The sequence below is a fragment of the Macrotis lagotis genome, chromosome 5, assembly GCF_037893015.1.
Source record: "Macrotis lagotis isolate mMagLag1 chromosome 5, bilby.v1.9.chrom.fasta, whole genome shotgun sequence".
NCBI classification, from domain to species: domain Eukaryota; kingdom Metazoa; phylum Chordata; class Mammalia; order Peramelemorphia; family Peramelidae; genus Macrotis; species Macrotis lagotis.
Genome location: NC_133662.1, coordinates 135493372 through 135514014, shown reverse-complemented (window position 1 = coordinate 135514014; position 20643 = coordinate 135493372). Strand labels below are relative to the sequence as shown.

At 33.4% G+C, this 20643-nt stretch overlaps 1 protein-coding gene across 3 annotated transcripts in view; it reads left to right on the top strand.

Annotated features, from left to right (window-relative positions):
- The window catches only part of PTPRK (protein tyrosine phosphatase receptor type K), a 721956-nt gene extending 702846 nt beyond the window's left edge, over positions 1-19110 (top strand). For 2 of the 3 annotated variants that reach the window (XM_074187553.1, XM_074187555.1), the window contains 8 exons: positions 1032-1167; positions 1406-1555; positions 2647-2820; positions 5591-5722; positions 5865-5990; positions 7970-8133; positions 8852-8987; positions 17625-19109. In XM_074187553.1, coding sequence (XP_074043654.1) covers positions 1032-1167; positions 1406-1555; positions 2647-2820; positions 5591-5722; positions 5865-5990; positions 7970-8133; positions 8852-8987; positions 17625-17678 — 1072 coding nt within the window. In that variant the 3' untranslated portion in view covers positions 17679-19109. Of the gene's footprint in view, positions 1-1031; positions 1168-1405; positions 1556-2646; positions 2821-5590; positions 5723-5864; positions 5991-7969; positions 8134-8851; positions 8988-17624 lie in introns of all 3 variants that reach the window. The other variant, XM_074187554.1, reaches the window with a different exon arrangement.
- The last annotated feature ends 1533 nt before the right edge of the window (positions 19111-20643 follow it).

The window sequence follows — 20643 nt, the reverse complement described above, 5'->3', positions numbered from 1 at the left end:
TTCATTTGTAAAATTTGACAATACTTCTTAATTCTGCTTACAACCAATCCTAGTCCTTAGAACTATTCTTTCTATCCCTTACTTTGCACAGGATGAGGTATTTTTTTCTTTGTGCCATGGAATGAATATATATATATATATATATATATATATATATATACACACATATATATACACACACACACATATACACACACACACACACAGAACTAATTGTCACAGCTATTAGTTATTTGTTTCTATCTCAAATTCAAGAGGTTTGATTTAATTTTAAAGCCTAGAAGATTTCACTCATTTATAGCATAGTTATTTCCAGTTATGACACAGGAAAGGATTAGAAAATTGAAGGTCAATTCAATGACCTGGTTGTTTGTTTAAATTAATCCAGCTCTTTGACTGAATATGATTGGCTTATTGTCACTGAATTGAATGAATCATTCCATTTTTTTGGCATCAGACTAAGAATCCTCCCCATTATCATGGGAACAATAATAGTTATTCTCCCCTTTCTTTGTGGTTCATTGTATTCGTAGTCTGTATGATATTTTCTTTGTTTATTTGTGGGGTTTTTTGGTGGGGGGAAGAGGAGGAATCAAGAATATAAGCAGTGGTATCATTTAATATTGCTAGTGGTGTCCAATTAGGATTAATAGTCTGGTTCAAGGTTAACTGTTAAGTCACACTTTTTCTTCTTGTAGTTGTAATTCACATAACATCACTTCATCTATGGCTTCATATCTAAAGGCATGAAATAATGACAAAATGGATTTTGATGAGATTTTCCATATTTAGTCATTTAACTTATTAAACCAGACCAGATGGTATTTTTTGGTATGAATGTATGAGTTGTTTGTAGTCTTCTGTGCTTTCAGTTAAATTTGTATTTTGTGATACCGTGATGTACAGAGATGGATTAATTTCAAAAAAGGAATGGAATTTTGATCAACTATAATGATCTGCCAGTGTGAATGTGAAAGAGGCCTAGGATGCTCACCAGAGACAGTTATACTTATTGCATGGTCTCTTTTTAGTGCTGGTGCTGGCCGGACCGGTTGTTATATAGTTATTGACATTATGCTGGACATGGCGGAAAGAGAAGGTGTGGTAGATATTTACAACTGTGTCAAAGCTCTCCGTTCCCGTCGCATCAACATGGTTCAAACAGAGGTAAATTTGTAGCTCTCTAGTGGATTTATTGCTTTGTGACATTCATCAAACAAGATGGTCAGGTGGTTGGTTTGGTTTTCCCTGAAATCACCAACTTTATGTTTTTATAAAAATAATTATTAGTGTCCTTCAGAAAGTTTACATAAAGAGAGCAGAAAACTCTTTGTATTTTTCTTTAGATAAAGAAAAGTTTTATTAAAATTCTGTAACACTTTCTTTTTTTCCTTCTTTTTTGTAGGAACAGTACATTTTTATTCATGATGCCATTCTGGAAGCCTGCTTGTGCGGAGAAACTGCCATACCTGTCTGTGAATTCAAAGCTGCATATTTTGATATGATTAGAATAGACTCCCAGACTAACTCATCACATCTCAAAGATGAATTTCAGGTATTTGCAATTACTAAGGGCTCTTCTTATAAGTAACTGAGGACATTGATTCTGGGCACTCTTAATTTTTTGAATGAGATCTTTCATATCAAATTCACAACCTTTCACCTTATTTTCTTTGATTCTTTTCATTATCTATGTTATGAAGTCATTTTAATTTTAATGAGCTCTACTCTCTTGTATTTTGAAGGACATGTAAGTTCAAATGCAAAGGATTTGTGCGTAAAATAAAGAATATAAAAAACCCCAACTTCATTGATGATTTATACCTATTTACAATTCCTTTCCTCTCCTTCAGTCTTACAAAGTTGACCTTCTATGACCTTCATCATATTGTAGAATCAAGCTGGTTATGTCCCCTTCTTCTGAATAACTCCAATATTTTCATTAATATCATAGCATGCCTAGAGAGATACTGTTTCCCTGAGATGAAGAACTGACTCTGGGACCCTGATATTCCAACTCTCCACCTGGGGCTCTTTCTTTAGGTCAGGGTTTGTTTTTTTTTTACCCGAGTTCTTCGGACCTGAGTCCAATTCTAGACTTTAGAAAGGCTTGAAATTTAGGTGGTGGAAAATACAATTGTCTCAATACAATTAATTTCTTTTGTAATCCTTATTTTCTTTTATACATTCAAAAACATGCTTCTAAGAAAGGATTCATGGTTAACCAGACTGCCAACAAATCCAAAAAGGTTAAGGAACCTCTGAATTTGCCCTGTCCCCTAAAAATATGGAACTCCTCCTTTTGTTTATGTTTAGGTTGTTGACTTAAATGTAGCCTAATGACCTTCAACTAGTTGGTTTGAATAGAGATTTTTTTGCATATTGAAGTGTTTAAAAATTTTTCCTTAATTCTTTTTCAATGAAGGTGCTTTAAGGAAAGAAAGGTATTTAATAGCATGTGCTGTATGCTTTTTCCACATCTCAGTCTTCATCAGTCTTACCTAGAAAGTTTTATTAACTTGCCACTCTGGAGGATGCCATCATTTTGTACATATCTCAATTTAATTCTTCACCTAAACTATCTAGTCAGCACCAGATTGCATGAAGGTCACTGTGTTATAACCTGAACTTGCCCTTTCTCTTTAGACCTTAAATTCCGTAACTCCTCGACTACAAGCAGAAGATTGTAGCATAGCCTGCCTGCCAAGGAACCATGACAAGAATCGTTTCATGGATATGCTGCCACCTGACAGATGTCTGCCTTTCTTAATTACTATCGATGGGGAGAGTAGTAACTACATCAATGCTGCTCTTATGGATGTAAGAAACTACTTCTTTGTTCACATAGAGAGCCTTAAAAACTGCATAATGAGAAAGAACACTTACTGGTTTTTCTTCTTCAGCAAATTAATCCCACAATGGAAAACCATTAACATTTTTGAAGTACTAATTCTTTTTCTCAAGAATTATTTTGGATTTTTTCACTAAAAGGCTATTTGGTGAACTAAAACATTCATAACTTTATAGGAAATTCTCCTATTTTCTGTTTCAAGTATCTGCCTAGAAATTGTTTCAGTCTCATTTTTTTTCAAAGAAAAAACATTATGTACATCTGTTTTGAATACAGTAAATAATTGACTAAAATCATTGATTTGGGAATGTTAAGTATCTTCTATTTCTAACATTCTGTGATCTAACAATTAATAAATACTTATTTTGATCTTCGAATTAGGAAGATTATATAACTTGAACTCAATTCTTAATTGATCAGATGTTTGTTGTAGGTAGTATGGATCTGAACTACTGGGATGCTAAAGAAAATTCTGCATATTTCTAGACTCTAATTGTCTTAAAAGTGCTTACCTAACAACTAAATAATAAGCATGAAGCCTGCCTAACTATGAAATTAATTAGCAAAAAATGGATTGGAAGGAATGAGAGAACTATGAATATTTTTGTGTGTTTTTTAAAGGAAACAAAAGAAAAGTTTTGGAGAAAGTTCTCACCAACATAGAGACTTTTGCCTTATATTTTCCTCATGTTTCTCAGTGCTTCATAGAGCATTGTCAGGCTTGGACTTTATACCCTCCTGACTTTTCTCCCATTTCCCCTCCAGCAATCACCAAAGAAATATTTCATAGTTCAAACTCCTACCTAACTCTCAGGATTTATGTTCTTAATTGCAGAGCTGACATAACATGGATGCCCTAAGACATAGATGGTGGAACTTGGATGAAAAGTAGAGTATCTAGAAGAGATAATTATTCTATAATATTGAAAAGTTTCCATCATCTCACATTTTTTATATCAAGTCAAGGAATTTGAATTTAGCTCAGAAAACAAAAGCTAGTTAAGAAAGTTGTTAGAACAAAAGAGTGATATGATTAGATCTGTATATAAGAAAAAATATTCTGAATGATGAAGATGATATGGAGGGGGGAGAGAATGGATACACAATGAGTAGATACACAGTTGTCTATTGAACAAAATGATTATTGCCTATTGAAATGGTTCAGGTGGCTGATAAAGAGATGCTATATTTTGATATTAACAATGCAAAAAATGTCCTGAAAAAGGCAATAGATACTATAAATATGAATTCGATAGGATTTGGTGACTAGTCATTAGAGATGGAAGAACAGGAAGACAAAGAAAATTCCAAGATTTTGAGGATGGATATGAATGGAGATACTAATAAGAATAAAAATTAGAATAAAGGACAGGTTTAGGGTAAAATATGCACAGTTTGGGGCATCTTGAATTTGTGGATTTTGGGGAACACAGGTCTACATACTCAAGTAACTAATGTTATTATAATAAAATTTTACTCAGAAGAGAAACTAGGTTAGAGATGTATGAAAGAAATTTTGTAATGTCCACACTTTAATATTCAAACTTTTTTTCAATTCTGCACTCCATTTTAACAAATCTAAGAAAAAATAAAGAAGAATATTTAAAGAAAAATTCACCATTTTAAAAAATTTATCATCTATTTCCATTTTCCAATATTGTTGTCATTGGATGTACTATATCAGTAATATTTTAGAATTTTTAAATACATTTATTTCTGTCTTGATTACACTTCATAGTCATCTTTATATAAATCACTACCCAATCTCTCACACTCAAAACTGGAATTGAGTCCTCCCTTGTAACAAAAAAAAAAGGTTAAACAAAAAGTAACTTGGTCAAGGACAAAATCCATAGTCTACTTTTCAGTTCCACAGTGATCCAAAAAGAAGAGGAAAAAAGATTTCATGATCTGACCCTGGAAACCATTACTGGGTTTGCAATACTCAGAGTTCAGCTTCTTTTAAACGATATTTTCCTTGGGGTTGTATGAATTATATAGATTATTCTTGTGGTTCTATTTATTTTTTTCAGTATCAGTTCTTGTAAATTATCATGGAATTTTTTCCTCATTCTCATAATCTTTATTACTGTACAATTATATTTAATTTTGTTATGTCTTAGTTTCTTTATTCCCCAATCATTAGACACCTACTTTGTTTCCATTTCTGACTTACTACAAAAAGTGCCACTGTTAATATTTTGCACATTCCAAACTTAATAACTGAAAAAGATAAAAGTACTAGAAAAATAAGGCTAACACCAAACCATTCTTCCATTTCAGTTCCCTATAGAGAATCAAAAAACTGTCCAGAAGTAATCCTATGGGATAAATCAAGCTCAGAAGGAAGCAAGTTAATGACAATCCTATATAGCAGTATGCTTAGTCGGCACAAGATCAATTCCTACAATACTGTTACAACATTTGGAAATAATCAAGATATCATGTTACAAATGAGTTAGCAGTAAACTGGTAACTTAGATCAGCATTAAGGAAATGGTATGTCCATCTTAGTGAACTCACTAGTTCATAGATGCTTTCTCTGAAAGAGAAAATAAGAATGCTTAATGGATTCCTATAGGTCCTAGGAGGATCATGAAAAGAGCCCTAAGGAAACTCTATAGCTCTCCTTCTCTTTGGAATCATTCATTCACCAAATGCTGCTGTGTTATGAAGTGTGTTACTTTGGCATATGAATTTACAGTTCTAATGCTCCTTGTCCACCTTGTTTCTTTACAGAGTTATAGACAGCCTGCTGCTTTCATCGTCACACAGTACCCTCTGCCAAATACTGTGAAAGACTTCTGGAGATTAGTATATGATTATGGATGTACCTCCATTGTGATGTTAAATGAAGTCGACTTGACCCAGGTTGATGCACATAATGTGGTTGTTGTATTACATGCACTTCATTTTCTAAAATCATACTGGAATACTACAACTCTCTTTGTGTCATGTAAATTTGAAAGTCTAATCACCATCTTCATTTCCTTCCACAATATTCATCCTCTAGGGCTGTCCACAGTACTGGCCCGAAGAAGGAATGTTACGATATGGGCCTATTCAAGTAGAATGCATGTCCTGTGCAATGGATTGTGATGTGATCAACAGAATTTTTCGGATATGCAATCTCACAAGGGTAAGCAATTTTTTAGTCATTCTAAGCATTGAGATAATATTATTGGTGTAGTATAATTCTATTCAGACACCAAGGGGGAAAAAAATTAATAAATTTTACATATTCAATGCAAAAGCTAGTAGTCATTTGATGCTTTAGTGCCAGAGTGAAATAGGCATCCTACAAACAGAAATACTAACAGTTGGAAGCTAGCACTATTAGCACTATCGCAATAGCTTCTTATTTCTTAAATTCTCAATTCCAATGCCCTTAATCCAATAGAGGTTTCTAGACTTATCCTGACCTGAAAGCTTAAGTCTACTATGCCTAGAATGACTACATGTTTCATTAGGATTATCTTACATTTCAAAAAAGGTGTCTTTTCTGAGTGAAAGAAGCAGAACCAAAACATTATATACATTAACAATATGAGGCAGTGATCAACCATGATGGACTTGTTCATTGCAGCAGTTCAATAATCAAAGACTTTTAAAATACATGATAGAAAATACCATCCATATCCAGAAAAGGAACAGTGGAGTTTAATGAAGACCAAAACTTATTATCTGAAATTTTTTAAAGTTTAAAAAAAAGGTGTCTTGATAAAATAGCAAAAAATATTTACCTATGAAATCCCATGCACAGTAGAGTAGCTATGGTTTGTTTCAAACAGTAGCCTTCAGGGCAGCTAGGTGGCACAATGGATAAAGCACTGGCCCTGGAGTCAGGAGTACCTGGGTTCAAATCTGGTCTCAGACACTTAATAATTGCCTAGCTGTGTGGCCTTGGGCAAGCCACTTAACTCAATTTGCCTTGCAATAACCTAAAAAAACCCAAACAAACAAATAAACAGTGGCCTTCAAATTACTTTAGTACACCAGTCTATACTGGAACCCTTGCATTTTCCCTAAATAATAAATTAAGATAGCATGTTCTTCCTACTAAGGAGTATTATTGCATTCCTAAACATAGACAACAATGGAGCAGAGTATAAAAATGATTATTTTTTAAAAGACACCCCCAGTGAAATATTAATGAGAAACAAGATTTTTTCCTGGGGTCTCAAGTATTGTGGCAAAAATGATTGAGTCTGTTTTTAGTTTTTTTATCATTTCAGAGGATCTCCACAAGTGTCACCTGCTGCATTTCAGCCTAGTTAATTCCTTTTTCTTTTCATAGAATTCATGACTTTATCATTCCACCCACATAGACTTGAAGCCCTTTCCATATCTTAAGAGTGTTTTCTGAGTTGCTATGGGCAGAAACATTTATTACCTCTGTTTAACACTTTGATGATAAGACCCTTTTAAGTCTGATCCTCAAAAGACTCACAATCCATCATTGGGTCTATCCCTCAAAGATCCAAACCTTTATAAGACTTGCCTTAACTTTTCCTCAATTGCCATGACCTTCTGACTCACAAGTTCATCTTTGTACCAAGATAAAGCATTGAGGTAGGACTTCAGTGAAGAAACATTTCTTTAAGTACAGATAAAGACATTCTATGCCATAATCATAAGCAGTTAATTCTACTCTTCTTTATAAAGTAAAACCTTAGAATACTCTCTTCAGTAAAAGTAATAATATTTATATACATTTTAAATACTTACTTAGATGAAACGATTATGTTTGCACATGTCAGGACAATTGCTTTGGAAATAGTATTGAGACTTTTTGTAGAGCTAAAAAAGTTTGCACCATCAAAAATTTTCAAAACTATAATTGAAATCTGCATATGTTTTTTATCAGCAGTTTTTCAGTTTTAAAAATATGAAAATATTTTGTATTAAGGCAATAATAGGCTTTAACAAAAAAAATTAAATTTTTTTGACAAGACACATTTTTGTACTTGCAGGTGGACAGTTGGTATTTAAACCAAGGAGACTTTTTCTATAGTAGACACAATTTACAATTTGTTATCAAGTGAATTTTTATATTCAGCCTATTAGTAGCAATCATAATCACAGTTTATTTTTCTAATTTTTTTTTTCTTCCCATAGCCACAGGAAGGATATCTAATGGTGCAGCAATTTCAGTATTTAGGGTGGGCTTCTCACCGAGAAGTCCCTGGATCCAAACGATCATTCCTGAAACTGATCCTGCAAGTTGAAAAATGGCAGGAGGAGTGTGATGAAGGAGAAGGGAGGACCATTATTCATTGTCTGTAAGTATGGGTTTTTAGTCACTTAAGAATAAATTGTACAGCTCTGCATATGCCACATGATTAGTGCTATTTGACTTTGTACTAACCAAAAAAAAAACTCATTTACAAATTCTTTCATTCTTTTTTCCTGCTACATAATCCTAAAAACCCTGTAATTCACATTTCTACTGACTCTATTTGGGGTGTCAAGATATGTACTCTTGTATTAACTGCATTATGTCTCAGATTCTTCTCTTTGTAATTTCCTTTTCCCTATTTGAGAAAAAAAGAAAAGGAAAGAGGAACAAAACAAAACAAAACAAAACACTTTTTGTTTCACACCAAAAAAAGCTCTTACAATTTTGTTTCCTTGTTGGCAGTTCTTCAGACATCATAGGTGTGAATTGTTAGGATAAGAGATGCTATGTTACTTAGACTGAAATATGTAGTGATTTGCCCAGAGTCACATAGCCAGAAGGTGTCAGGGGTAGGATTTGATGTAGTCCTTCTTGGGTCTGACCTTACCTCTGTATTGTCATACTACCTTCAAACATTGCATCCTGCTTTCCTGCCTCCCACCCAAATTAAGAGAGGAGAGACAAAAGGGAAATAGTGTTTTCTAAGGGATTCAATATTGTGCTTGACTCATTGTAGACAAATAAGTTGACCTGAGTTGTCATAACAAGGTATGAATGCTGTAATTCACTTTGTTATCTTTTCCTTCCTTGTCTTGCTTCAGGAATGGCGGGGGGCGAAGTGGAATGTTCTGTGCCATAGGCATTGTTGTGGAAATGGTGAAAAGACAGAATGTTGTTGATGTTTTCCATGCTGTCAAAACCTTACGAAACAGCAAGCCAAACATGGTGGAAGCCCCGGTAAGTTATCAAATCATAGAGTCTTAGAACTTGAGAAATCAGCCCTATTCTGACTTTTTTATTTGACTTCTTGTAACATTACATAGGGACACCAATTGTTTCAATGGGGTTAATATGGATTTCTCTGCACTGTTCCTTATTTCAAAGACAGAATCAGTAGTCCAAAGTTATTTTTCTACGGTATGCCCACAGAAAATCTTTATCTACTACAAGTTGTTTTCATATGCTAGAGACAAAGAGAGTCCTTGCTCTTGTAGTTGAGAGAATTATAGGGTTTAATTCTGTTTTTATTAACACAATATTGCTAATAATTCTTATGTCATAGATGAATTGTTTTACCAGAAAAGCTGATACCCAAGACAGTGCAAATCTCAATCTCAGTGATCTCACTAATTTCATAGGCATGAATAAACTTGAGAGATAAGAATATTGTTACTATTTATCAGAAAGTAGTTTTTCTTCTTTTTGTATATTTTTCAAAAAATGTCATCCTTTTATTTGATTCTTTAGTACAAGAAAAGAGAGAAAAACAAGAGAGTAAGGAAGGAAGTAATGTCTATTGAGTGTTTGCTTTTTTTCCCCTTTGATCTCATTATGTTCTATAGTTAGGTGCAAAACATTAAGCTAAAGAAAGTCCTTTTGAGTTTCAGTAATATTTTGATCGCAAAAAATATTTTCAATGAAGACTAAGACCTAGTTTCTTTATCCTCAGTATATTAATGAGCCTATGATCTTTTTTTATAAAATTATTTTGTAAATTAGATTCTATCTTTCCAATTAGCAGCTATCAGCTTTTTTTTCCCCTCTTTCTGGGCAAAGAAACAGTATCATTTTGATCTCTGGATAAATATAGAGATCATAAACTACTCTTGGTACATTGTAATAATGACTTAATACTTTGAAGAGTAAAGTTAAGATATAGTAATTAGAATATTGAAAAATTTCTTTGAATATTTAGTATAGATTGGTACTATCAGATTTAATGGATCAAATTGTTATTGAATAGAAATAATAATTGATCTTACTTTCTTGATCATACTTAACTACTTATCACTATACCATCACTTCAACTCTCTTTAATTTTTTTTTTCAATTAACATACCTTTATTTTCTCTCTTCAACTCCTACCACACAGAAAAATCTTTAAAGAAAAAAAAAGGGGTGGAGGGGTGAAACAAACCATTGACAAATAGGCATAGCCAAGTAAAGCAAATCCCTACATGGCCCATGTACAAAAACATATGTGTCATTTTATGTTTTGAGTCTATGATCTCTCTGTGAGGATGCTTCTTCATTAATCCTCTGGAATCATATTTGGTCATTGAATTGATCAATTCAAAAATTAAATTTTTGAAAATATTGTCATTATAATGTATTGTTATATAATTGTTATTGTTATAAAATCTGTTTCTGCTCCTTTCACTCCACATCAATTCATACAAATCTTTCCAGGTTGTTCTGAAATCTTCATAGTATTCCATTATATTCATATACCATAACTGATCAACCATTTTCCAATTTATGATTACTAATTCTTCTAGTTATAACTATGAAAAAAGTAGTGTGTGTTTGTGTGTGTGTGTGTGTGTGTGTGTGTGTGTGTGTTGTACATTCAGGTCTTTATTCTCTTTATTTTCTTTGGTATCTAGGTCTACTAACATAATTTTTAATCTTCAAATAGAAAGATGAAACTTTTCTGGAAGACAGTGGTTGTCTTTATGAACAAGACAATCCCTAGGCAAGGGCAAGGCAGATCTCAGAAACCACTGCCTTAGCTTTATAACAGGTTGCTATCATGGTTTTCTTACCTGTCTTGAACTTGTTTCTCCTATGATCCAGATAGGATTCAACAAACATTTATGGATCAAATATGATGTGAAAAACTCAGTGCTAGACCTTGGATATGCAAAGGCAAAAAAATTAAAGCACCTACCTTCAAGGAGCTTATATTCTATTGAACAAATGGACAAACTAATTTTTTTTAACATTGTTCATTTTCCAGAAGAACTAGGCCTTGGGTTTCAAGATGTTAATATAAGCAAAACAATATAGAGATAATAGCAACCTACAGGTTACAGCATAGAATCACAGCTATAGGATCATGGGATCAGAACATCATCATTTTAGACCTTCTAGGGACTTTAGAAGTCATCTAGCCCAATCTCATCATTAGGATATTTAGAAACTGATTCCCAGAGAGTTAAGAACATATATGTAATAAATGGAGCAATTGGATAGAGTACTGGACCTGAAGTCAGAAAGACTTATCTTCCTGATTTCAAATTTGACTTCAGTTACTTATTAGTTATATCACTTTACCTTGTTTGCCTTAGTTTCCTCATCTGTAAAATGAGCTGGAAAAGGAAATGGCAAGTCATTCTAGTATCTTTTCTAAGAAAAACAAATGGGACCTTTATATGTTGGAAGCAACTGACAAATAGCCAAATAACAATAGGAGGTGGGATTTAAGATCTGACTCCAAATCCAAGCTTCTTTCCAGTACACTGTAATAGCCCTTAGTAATCCTGAGTTGGTGGTGATAGTGCCTTTTATCACCATAGCAATGAAAGCAAGGAGATCATCTCTGCCCATTTCTTAGCTAAAATGCCTTTACTGTCTCTTAGCCTACAAATGTGGACAATAATGTGACCAGATAGCTGACTTCATAGAAAAAGGAAATGACTTTTTTAACTAGAGGAAAAAAAAATTAATACTGATTCTTAGTAAGAATAGTTTCCAATCTCATGAAATTTAGTTTAGTATTTCATTTTAACTACTTACTCTCAGGTTTTTTTCCTCCAATCCCCACTAATTCCCCAAATATTCATAAAGGAGTGATATGCAGTTGTCATGCTGGCTTGTCAGTACAGCCTCAGTCACTCTATCCTTCCCTGCTTTCTTGAAGTTTCCATGACTGCTTTTGCTTCATTTTCCTCCTTTCAATATTTTAACTTTTTAATCAATCAATTTTATACTATCCCTACCCATTGAATACCTTGTTCTATTGTCACAATACTACTCATCCCTTTCCAAACCCTAACCTTGGATTACTCCTGTGGCTTCTCTCCTGCTTACATGCAAATGAATGCTAGTGAAGATCACACAATCTGACAGATGAGTCTGGAAATTTAAATTTATTTAATCTCAGTTGGATCCTCACTCTTGCTTGCCTATCCTTCCACTCTGATCAATTCTGTTTTGTACCTCAAAGTAACTACTCTCGATCTTTTCTTTTCATAGGTAAATCTATTAGTCTGAGTCATAATTCCAACCAACCCTCCTCTCAGAGCTCCTTCCCATATACTTCATGGGAAAAAATTAAAGCCATCCTCCCCTATTCCACCTTTCAGTTCAAATTTTACTATTTCCCATTTTCTCCTTTTCTCCAGTCTATGCTGGAGAGAGAGCTCTTCTTATCAAGGCCAATTCTATGTCTTGTACCTTTTTCCTATGACCCTTAGCAGTTTGCCCATTAAATCATTTTCCTTTCTTTGCCTAATTTTCAACTTCTTTTTATACGATGAATCCTTGTCTGTTGCCAATATATAAAACCAAGTCACCTTCATTCTTAAAAAAATCTTCACTTGAATTGCCATGCCTTCAAGGTATTGTCTTCTAAATTCTCTTTCCTTCTACTAACTTCCTAAGTAGTACCTACTTAGTAACCTCCTATACACTTCACAGTCTGACTTGCAGTTCTGTTGAACTGAAAGTGTTTTCTCCAACATCACTAGTGATCTCCTTATTATTTAGTCACCCCTTTTTTTGGTTCCATCCTGAGGGCAAGTATTCCAATATTCTCATTTTGTAGATGAAGAAACTAAGGACCAAGATTTCATGATTTGCCCCAAACCACAAAAATAGTAATTGGTAAAGGCTGGATTTGAACCCAGTTTCTTTACAAAGCTGGTATTCTTTTCACTGTTAATTACTGTCTTATAAAGTTGTTGGCCAGCTTCTCCTCTCTCTCTCTCTCTCTCTCTCTCTCTCTCTCTCTCTCTCTCTCTCTCTCTCTCTATATATATATATATATATATATATATATATATATATATATATATATATATATTACGTTTGCTTTTTTCAGGGATTCATGATTCCACTTTCTTTTGCTTCCTTCCTACCCATTGACTTGATCCTTTTGGATTTCCTTTGTAGGATCATTATCCCAGTTCCTTCCTCTATACAGGAAAGGGAACTACCCTATGCCCTCTCTTCTTTCTTTACTTTCTATTTCTTCTTAACCTCCTGAGCTACTATTCATTCAATAGTAATCAATTTACAAATGAATCTTTCTAATTTCCCAATTAACAACAACCACAACCATCACCACTATGAGAATAGTAAACATTTCTGTAAGTACCACTTTGCTAAACAGTTTACAAATATTATCTCATTTGATTATCACTGCAACAATGTGGGTGATAAACAGTTGGGGAAAATTAAGCAAACAGAGGTTAAGTGACTTTCCCTGAATCAAACAGCTAGTAAATGACTGAGGCTAGATTTAAACTAACAAAGAGTAGTCTTCCTGATTCCAAGCCTTGCTCTCTATCCACTTCCCCACTGAAAATGTATTATCATTCTTCCAGTTGACTGAATTAACCACTTGGAGGCATGCTCAGCCTTTTCCTGTCACATACTCCCCACTTGCCTTGTCTTGTTAGTTCTACCTTCTCACCTCTGAACCCTATTTTACACATGTCACAACCACCCTAGTCTAGTCCTTTGCATGTACTCTCATAACAACCTAATTATGTTCCATTCTTTTAGTTTTTCTTATTTCTAACCATTCTCCAAATTAATCTTCCTAAGCTTTAACTCAGGTCTAACTATACCATTCCTGTCCTCTAGGTTTTCTTTACTCCTTGCATTTAGAATGTGGTACAAATGTCTCTGTTTGACTTTTAAAGCCCTTCCCCATCTGACTATAATTTATATTTCTAGGCTGGATACATAGGACTGTCCCAGACACACAAGTGGACTACTTAATGGTTCTCCATCCATGGTAGTCCCTCTCCTGCTTCCATGTTTTGGAGAGACTGACACCCCATTTCTGGAATGCTCTTTTTCTTCATCTGTACCTCCTGGAACCTCTTCAGTATCTAACTCCAGGGTCACCTCTTCAAGATGTCTTTCTTGATTCCATTATTAGGGCTCCCTCATTCCCCAAATAACTGCATGTTTATTTTGTTTGTGTTCTGTTTTTATATCTCTCTGAATATGTTGCCATCAAATAGTAGACAGGACACTTTTTGAAGTTGGGGTTCCTTTTTCTTTAAATCCATAGTGTCAAACACATGTATAGTAGGAATTTAATAAAAGCTTGCTGATTAATAAAGAGTATCCGTGACTCTAAAAATTCTGTTACTAAGCAACTCCCAGAACAGCATGAACATCAGTTTGTATGTTGTCACACCATCAAAAGCACATTTTTCTTGAGACTTGAAAATTCTAAATATTACTTCTTGGGTGTGCTAGTGTTCACAATAAGAGGCACTGCTCTGTTTCACTGTGAGGGGGATGCTAAATATTTTATCTAATGTTGATTAATAGCATTCATTTTAAAAAATGGATGTTTGTTAAATGCTTAGCATAATGTCTTGCTCGCAGTCACCTAATATTTGCTATTGAATCTATCGACCCATTTACTTACATATTATATGTGTGTATGTGTGTGTGTGTGTGTGTGTGTGTGTGTGTGTGTGTTTCTGTATCACATTTCAGCTCTAATTTGCCATGTTACTGGAAGACATGTGTTTCTGTGGTTGGTGCTTGTATGTTTTATATAACCTGATCAGGAGCAGCCGTTAACCAATGTAGCATTCTTGCTTGCCCCATGTATATCAAGATGATCAGATAACTAAAAGGAGCGACTCAATTAAAAAAACTTTTTTAAAACAAAATTCTTACCACTTCCTGCTTATGGATGGAGTATATTGAGGTTATGCTGCAAATCTAAAGAGTTGAGTTGATATTCTTTTACTTTTAAGTCTGTTGGCATGCAGTATCTCTTCTCCCCCCCCCCCCCCCGAATTTGAACACAAAAATTTGATGTTTCAGGTCCTATCAGGTATTGAGCTGAATAGCCTATAGCTACACCAAGACTTTGGGAATATCCCGTAAGACAAGAAATCTAAATCTTTAATTTTGTTTCAGTACAGGTGGGGTTGTTCAGTGTACTTAGTCCAGTTGTGAATTCAGAATGTTAAAATTAACCTACATATGTAAATTAACCATCTTTTGCCAACATTTGACTTTATATTAACATACTTTTATTTGCATATAATATGAATCAATAAGGAACTTATTTTTTCTGTGAATGTAGAAGCCTTTTTGATATAAGATGCCTATCTTTAAAGGTCTTTTAATAACTATCTCCTTTAATTTTTAAATTTTAATGCAGCACTATTATGCAAAAGAGCAAAGAATACTCTGAAATTATTTATTCAGCTAGTCTTGAGTGTTCAACAGTATAGAATCTCTGTCCTAAAGATTTTAAGGAGCTGAATGTGTTTGTCTCTACCTGAGATAAAAAAAAAATAGTGCTCTTTGGAGACTAGGAATTGAAATCCATAATCCTGTGAATCTTGTCCATGTTTAGATATTTTTGCGTTTTATTTTTATCTTAATTTTATTGATATCACTTGTTTTTCTATCAGAAGCAATGTGTCTTTGCATCTGAAACACTTTATAATTGTGGGACCCTGAGCAGGTCATTTAACCTGATGCAAAATGAGATGATTGAACTTGATAGCCTTCTAAAATTCTTTCTAGGGCAAAATCTATAACATAATTGGTATGGATATACATATACCAATAGTCACTTGTGCAAAGAGGGGAGAGGAGTATTTTTCAACTCTTCCCTTTGATCATTATAACTATTAAACTTTTACTTTATAAAAAAATTTCTCATTCTTAGTGTTTATCTTATAATCAATTAAGTATATTGTTTTCCTGGTTATAGTTACTTTACTCTAAATCAGTTTATATCTTTTTGCGCTTCTCTCAATTCTTCATATTTATTGCTTTATAATAATGCAGAAATATTTCATTACATTAATTTATCACAATTTTCATTAGTCACTTTGATTCTAGTTCTTTGCTACCTCAAGAAGTTTACCAGAGGGCCTTTTCTTTCTTTGACTTCCTTATAGTATTTGCCTAACAATAAAATCTCTGAATCCATTTTTTTTAAAGCATTATTCCAAATTCTTTTTTTTTTAAATGGCTGTATAAGGGGTGGCTAGGTGGTGCAGTAGATAAAGCACTGGCCCTGGAGTCAGGAGTACCTGGGTCCAAATCCGGTCTCAGACAATTAATAATTACCTAGCTGTGTGGTCTTGGGCAAGCCACTTAACCCCATTTGCCTTGCAAAAACCTAAAAAAAAAAATTAAATTAAAAAAATAAAATAAAATGGCTGTATAAATTCAGACCTCTACCAACCATGTATTAACATGACTAAATTCCCATAGCCTGTCTAACATTAACAATTTCCATCTTCTAACATTTTTTGCTTATTTGCTGTTCAGAATTATTTCAATTTGTATTACCCTTATTATGATGATTTGGAATAATATTTCACATAGTTGTTAATGGTTTGTAAATCATCTTTTGAAAACTGTCAATATCATTTGACCACTTATCTATTAGTGAATGGCTTTTATATTTAAGTTAATTTCCCTGTATAGCATCAGTATAGGACCTTGTCAGAGATGTTTGGTGAAAATATTTGGTTCTCCAAACTAATAGTTACCTTTATTACCTTGTCAAAACTTATTTTGTTCACATAAAATCTTTCAATTCACATAATATAAATTATTTTTTTTTATCTTTTGTGTTCTTCTCTATCTTTTAACATAGAGTTAAGAAATGTATCACTAACAATTCCTATGAATGGTCGTATCTAGAAGTCAATCAAAATCTAGTGGCTTTAAAAGTAACTAGTAATAAAGCTTCCCTGGCTTCCATCTTTAAGCTGTAGCCTCCTTGTTTAGCTTTTCCTCTGTTCAGCCTTTCCAAACATCAAGTCTGATTTTTATTTTAAACCAGACCCATTGTTTTCCTTCTTGACCTTTGAATAATTCATCTTACTGTTTAGTGCTTATAGATGTTTTTGAACATTTCTTTCAAAGGAAGTCATTTTCCTTAAAGCCAGGGAAACTTCTTATTATGTTCCCATTAAACTTTCTATTTTCCTCATTTTTCCCCCCTCTTCCCTTAACCAGTTGATTTTTTTTTTAGCTTAACTTCTGGTTACTTCAATTTATTTTTAAATGCTAAATTGAAAAAGTTTTGTTTAGATAATTCACTTAGATAATTATAACTAGACTACTTGATGAAAACCAAAGGTTTTATCATTAGAGAGCTACTCTCATCAATGCAGAAGACACGGAAAGCTCAGTCTCCATTTATACAACTCTTGTCCATGTTTTTCTACAATGTTTATCAGATGAAGGTTTCTTTCTATTTGCAAGTCAAACTTCTAAAATATTACCCCCCCCAAAAAAATCATTAAAATAAAATATAAATGTGGCTTAGGCTTTGGTGAAATTTTAAATTATCCATTACAACATTCCTTTTTAAAAAAATTAAGTAACTTTTCTAATTCTTTATTTTATCTCGACATATTTTAGGAACAGTACCGCTTCTGCTATGATGTGGCTTTGGAGTACCTTGAATCATCATAGTTTGACTGGACATGGAATATGATTCCCAATGGAAACCTGTTCAGCTGTTGAACCAGCAGCAAATTTACCTGTTGAACCTGTGAAGAGATTTAAGTGTTGGGGGGAGAGGGGAACATTTACATTTTAAATGCAAAAGTATTTTTCTTATGAAGTTGTGTATGTTAATAAGAGGACTAATCAGTTTCTATGCCTGTAAACAATATTGAAATTTAGTGCCACAAAATTATATTTAATAAGAACCAGATTAAGCCAACTGGGGGGCAAATAGGGACTTTTCAGTGTTTGTACAGTCAATATGATATGCAGCTGCCTCTCTCTGGGCTCACTTGTTGCATGAATCAATATTTCCTATATGACATTTTTTCTCCTTTTGATAAAAGATGTTGAAAATTTAAAAAGAAGAAAAAAAGCTGTGCAAATTGATAGTAAAATAAATCCATTCTTTATACGTTTCAAGTGTAGCAGATCTATATAAATATATAAATATATTTAACTGGCTTATTTTGTTTTAATGTGCAATGATGGCTGGATCACATAATATTCTTTTTAATGAAAATAAACATAAGCCAAAGACTCAAGTGTATATATGTCTATATGGAGAAAGCACACTGTATTTATTGGTTACCTGCATTCCTTTTTGGATGGCTTAAGGAAAAAAAAATCATTTTTTCTTGAAGAAAGCTTTTTTTTCTGAAATCGAAGTGTAAACGATTTTTGTAGTTTATTTTTTGTATGTTTTAGTGTTAGTAGGAGCCATACTTTTTATGCCTAGACCAGAAAACATTGTTGTAGTGGTTTTGTTGTGTACATGCTTGTGAATTTTCATGTGAAAATAAAACCAACTTGGCTATCAGGTCTTTTAACAATGGGACCAAATTAAAAAATTTTGCTAAAAATGTATAGTTTTCCAGTTCCATTAGTCAGATATTGGTCAGTTCATTATATAAAAGTGTACACATTCTGATGGCCTTGCTAATGACTTGCACAATGTTGAACATAGTCTCTTTGCACCATTTCAATCTTATCACAGCCAGTCTTGTTGAACCACCCACGGGCTAAGCACAGTCAAGACAATAAGATGGCAACATTCATCCTTTCAGGGTAAGACAAGTTATATAAAACTGTAAAGTTGACACTGTTTATTTTGATGTTTACACTCGTGTAAGCTTTGGGTTCTGACAAAGCAGAGTTTGAATAAATCGATGCCAGATTCCAGTTTTGTGCATTGTCACTTGATTCCAAGTGGATCTTTCCAAATGTGGTCTTGTTCACGTGTCCCTCACAGCTGTAATCTCCCATCATATGCTTGCTGTTTGTTGTTGATTTGAGCATTCCAGTCTCCTCTTTTTAGACTGACAGTAAATGACATGGTGCTTATAAAATTTTAATGTAAAGTAAGAGTGAATTAAAAAAAATTTTATAATAACATTCTGCCATTTGTACATTATTTACCACATTGATTCTTCTGTGATATCTGAATATTATTTATTTTCACTAAAGAATAAATTCCCTGTTTCACCACTGACCTGTGAAATGAATATCCAAAATGGAAAGCCAATACTTTAGAACTTGGACCTTTCATTTTTTTTTAGTTGCAAAAGTGTCCAACTTATACCAAAAGTAATTTTCTTTTTATTTATTTACCCCTATCACATCACTAACGCAAGTTTATAGAAGCAGAATGCTAACCAAGGATGGTACAAAACTTCATGTATATTGCTTCACTAATGTAGAACAAGGATTCAGTCAACTCTTCTTTTTCCTGTTTTTCATTAATTTTCCTCATCTTTAAACCTGCATTTTCCTAGCTCACTAGGACATTTGTGATATCAGAATCCAATCTTAATTGATAATTCCATGTTTTTCTTGAATGAATAAGTACCATAGAGAGAAGTATTTACAATAGCCCAGAATCATTGCCAGATCAGGAGAAATCTTTTATCCAAATTTGATGATGTCCTATATTAAAGGGAGAGATATAAGGGGGAAATCTAGACAGCGGAAAAAACCAAATTTGTTAGTAAAAATTTATTAAAATTTCTCATTTATAGTAAATCACATAAACTGTAGTTCAAAAGCTGAATTTCAAAGTTATCTAGTCTAAGTCCCTCATTCCAGACAAAAGGAAATAAAGAGGAGCTTGTCACACCCAAGTTCACACCTATTCTTAGAATGCTATGTCTTTGTTATGGGCAGAGAGGTTATGAAATACAAAGAGTATGGTGCCTGTAGTCAGGAAGACCTGAGTTCAAATTTGACCTCAATCTAGCTGTTTGGGACCATGGTGGCCAAGTTTCCTCATCTTTAAAAATGAGCTAGAGAAAGAAATGGCAGTTAAACAGCAGTTTTAAAAAATGGAGGTCAAAGAGTCTGAGATGATTGAACAACAACAAAAGTAATTTTTAACAGAGGTGTTGCTTGGTGGTACATAAACAGTCTATTAACATGTTAAAGCAACAAAAATGACTTGATTACTTTCTTTATACTACACATCTGGAGTAAGACTGGAAATAAGGGTGCCAGAGATTGCCTTGATTCCAGATCCATAAGGGAATTAGGGATGGAGAATCCTGGGATCTGAAACAAGCTCAAGAAAAATCACAGGATGAGGGTAAATGTTGAGAAGGTCACTAAAACCAAAACTCTAGTCAATTAATTAGTCTTTTGTTTATAAGGATCTCTTTAACATATTTCTTAATTTCATTATCTTTTTGAAAACTACATGTAAGTAGGGGGCAACCAGATGGCACAGTAGATAGAGCACTTGCCCTGGAGTCAGGAGGACCTGAGTTCAAATCAGTCTCAGACATTTCATATTTATTTAGCTGTATGAACCTTGGGAAAGTCACAACTCCATTGTCTTGCAAAAACCAAAAGAAGAAAACTACATGTAAATAGATGTTTTTATCTTTACAATATTCATTCAATCAGCGATATTTAGTGGATATCTTGCACTAGATGCTAT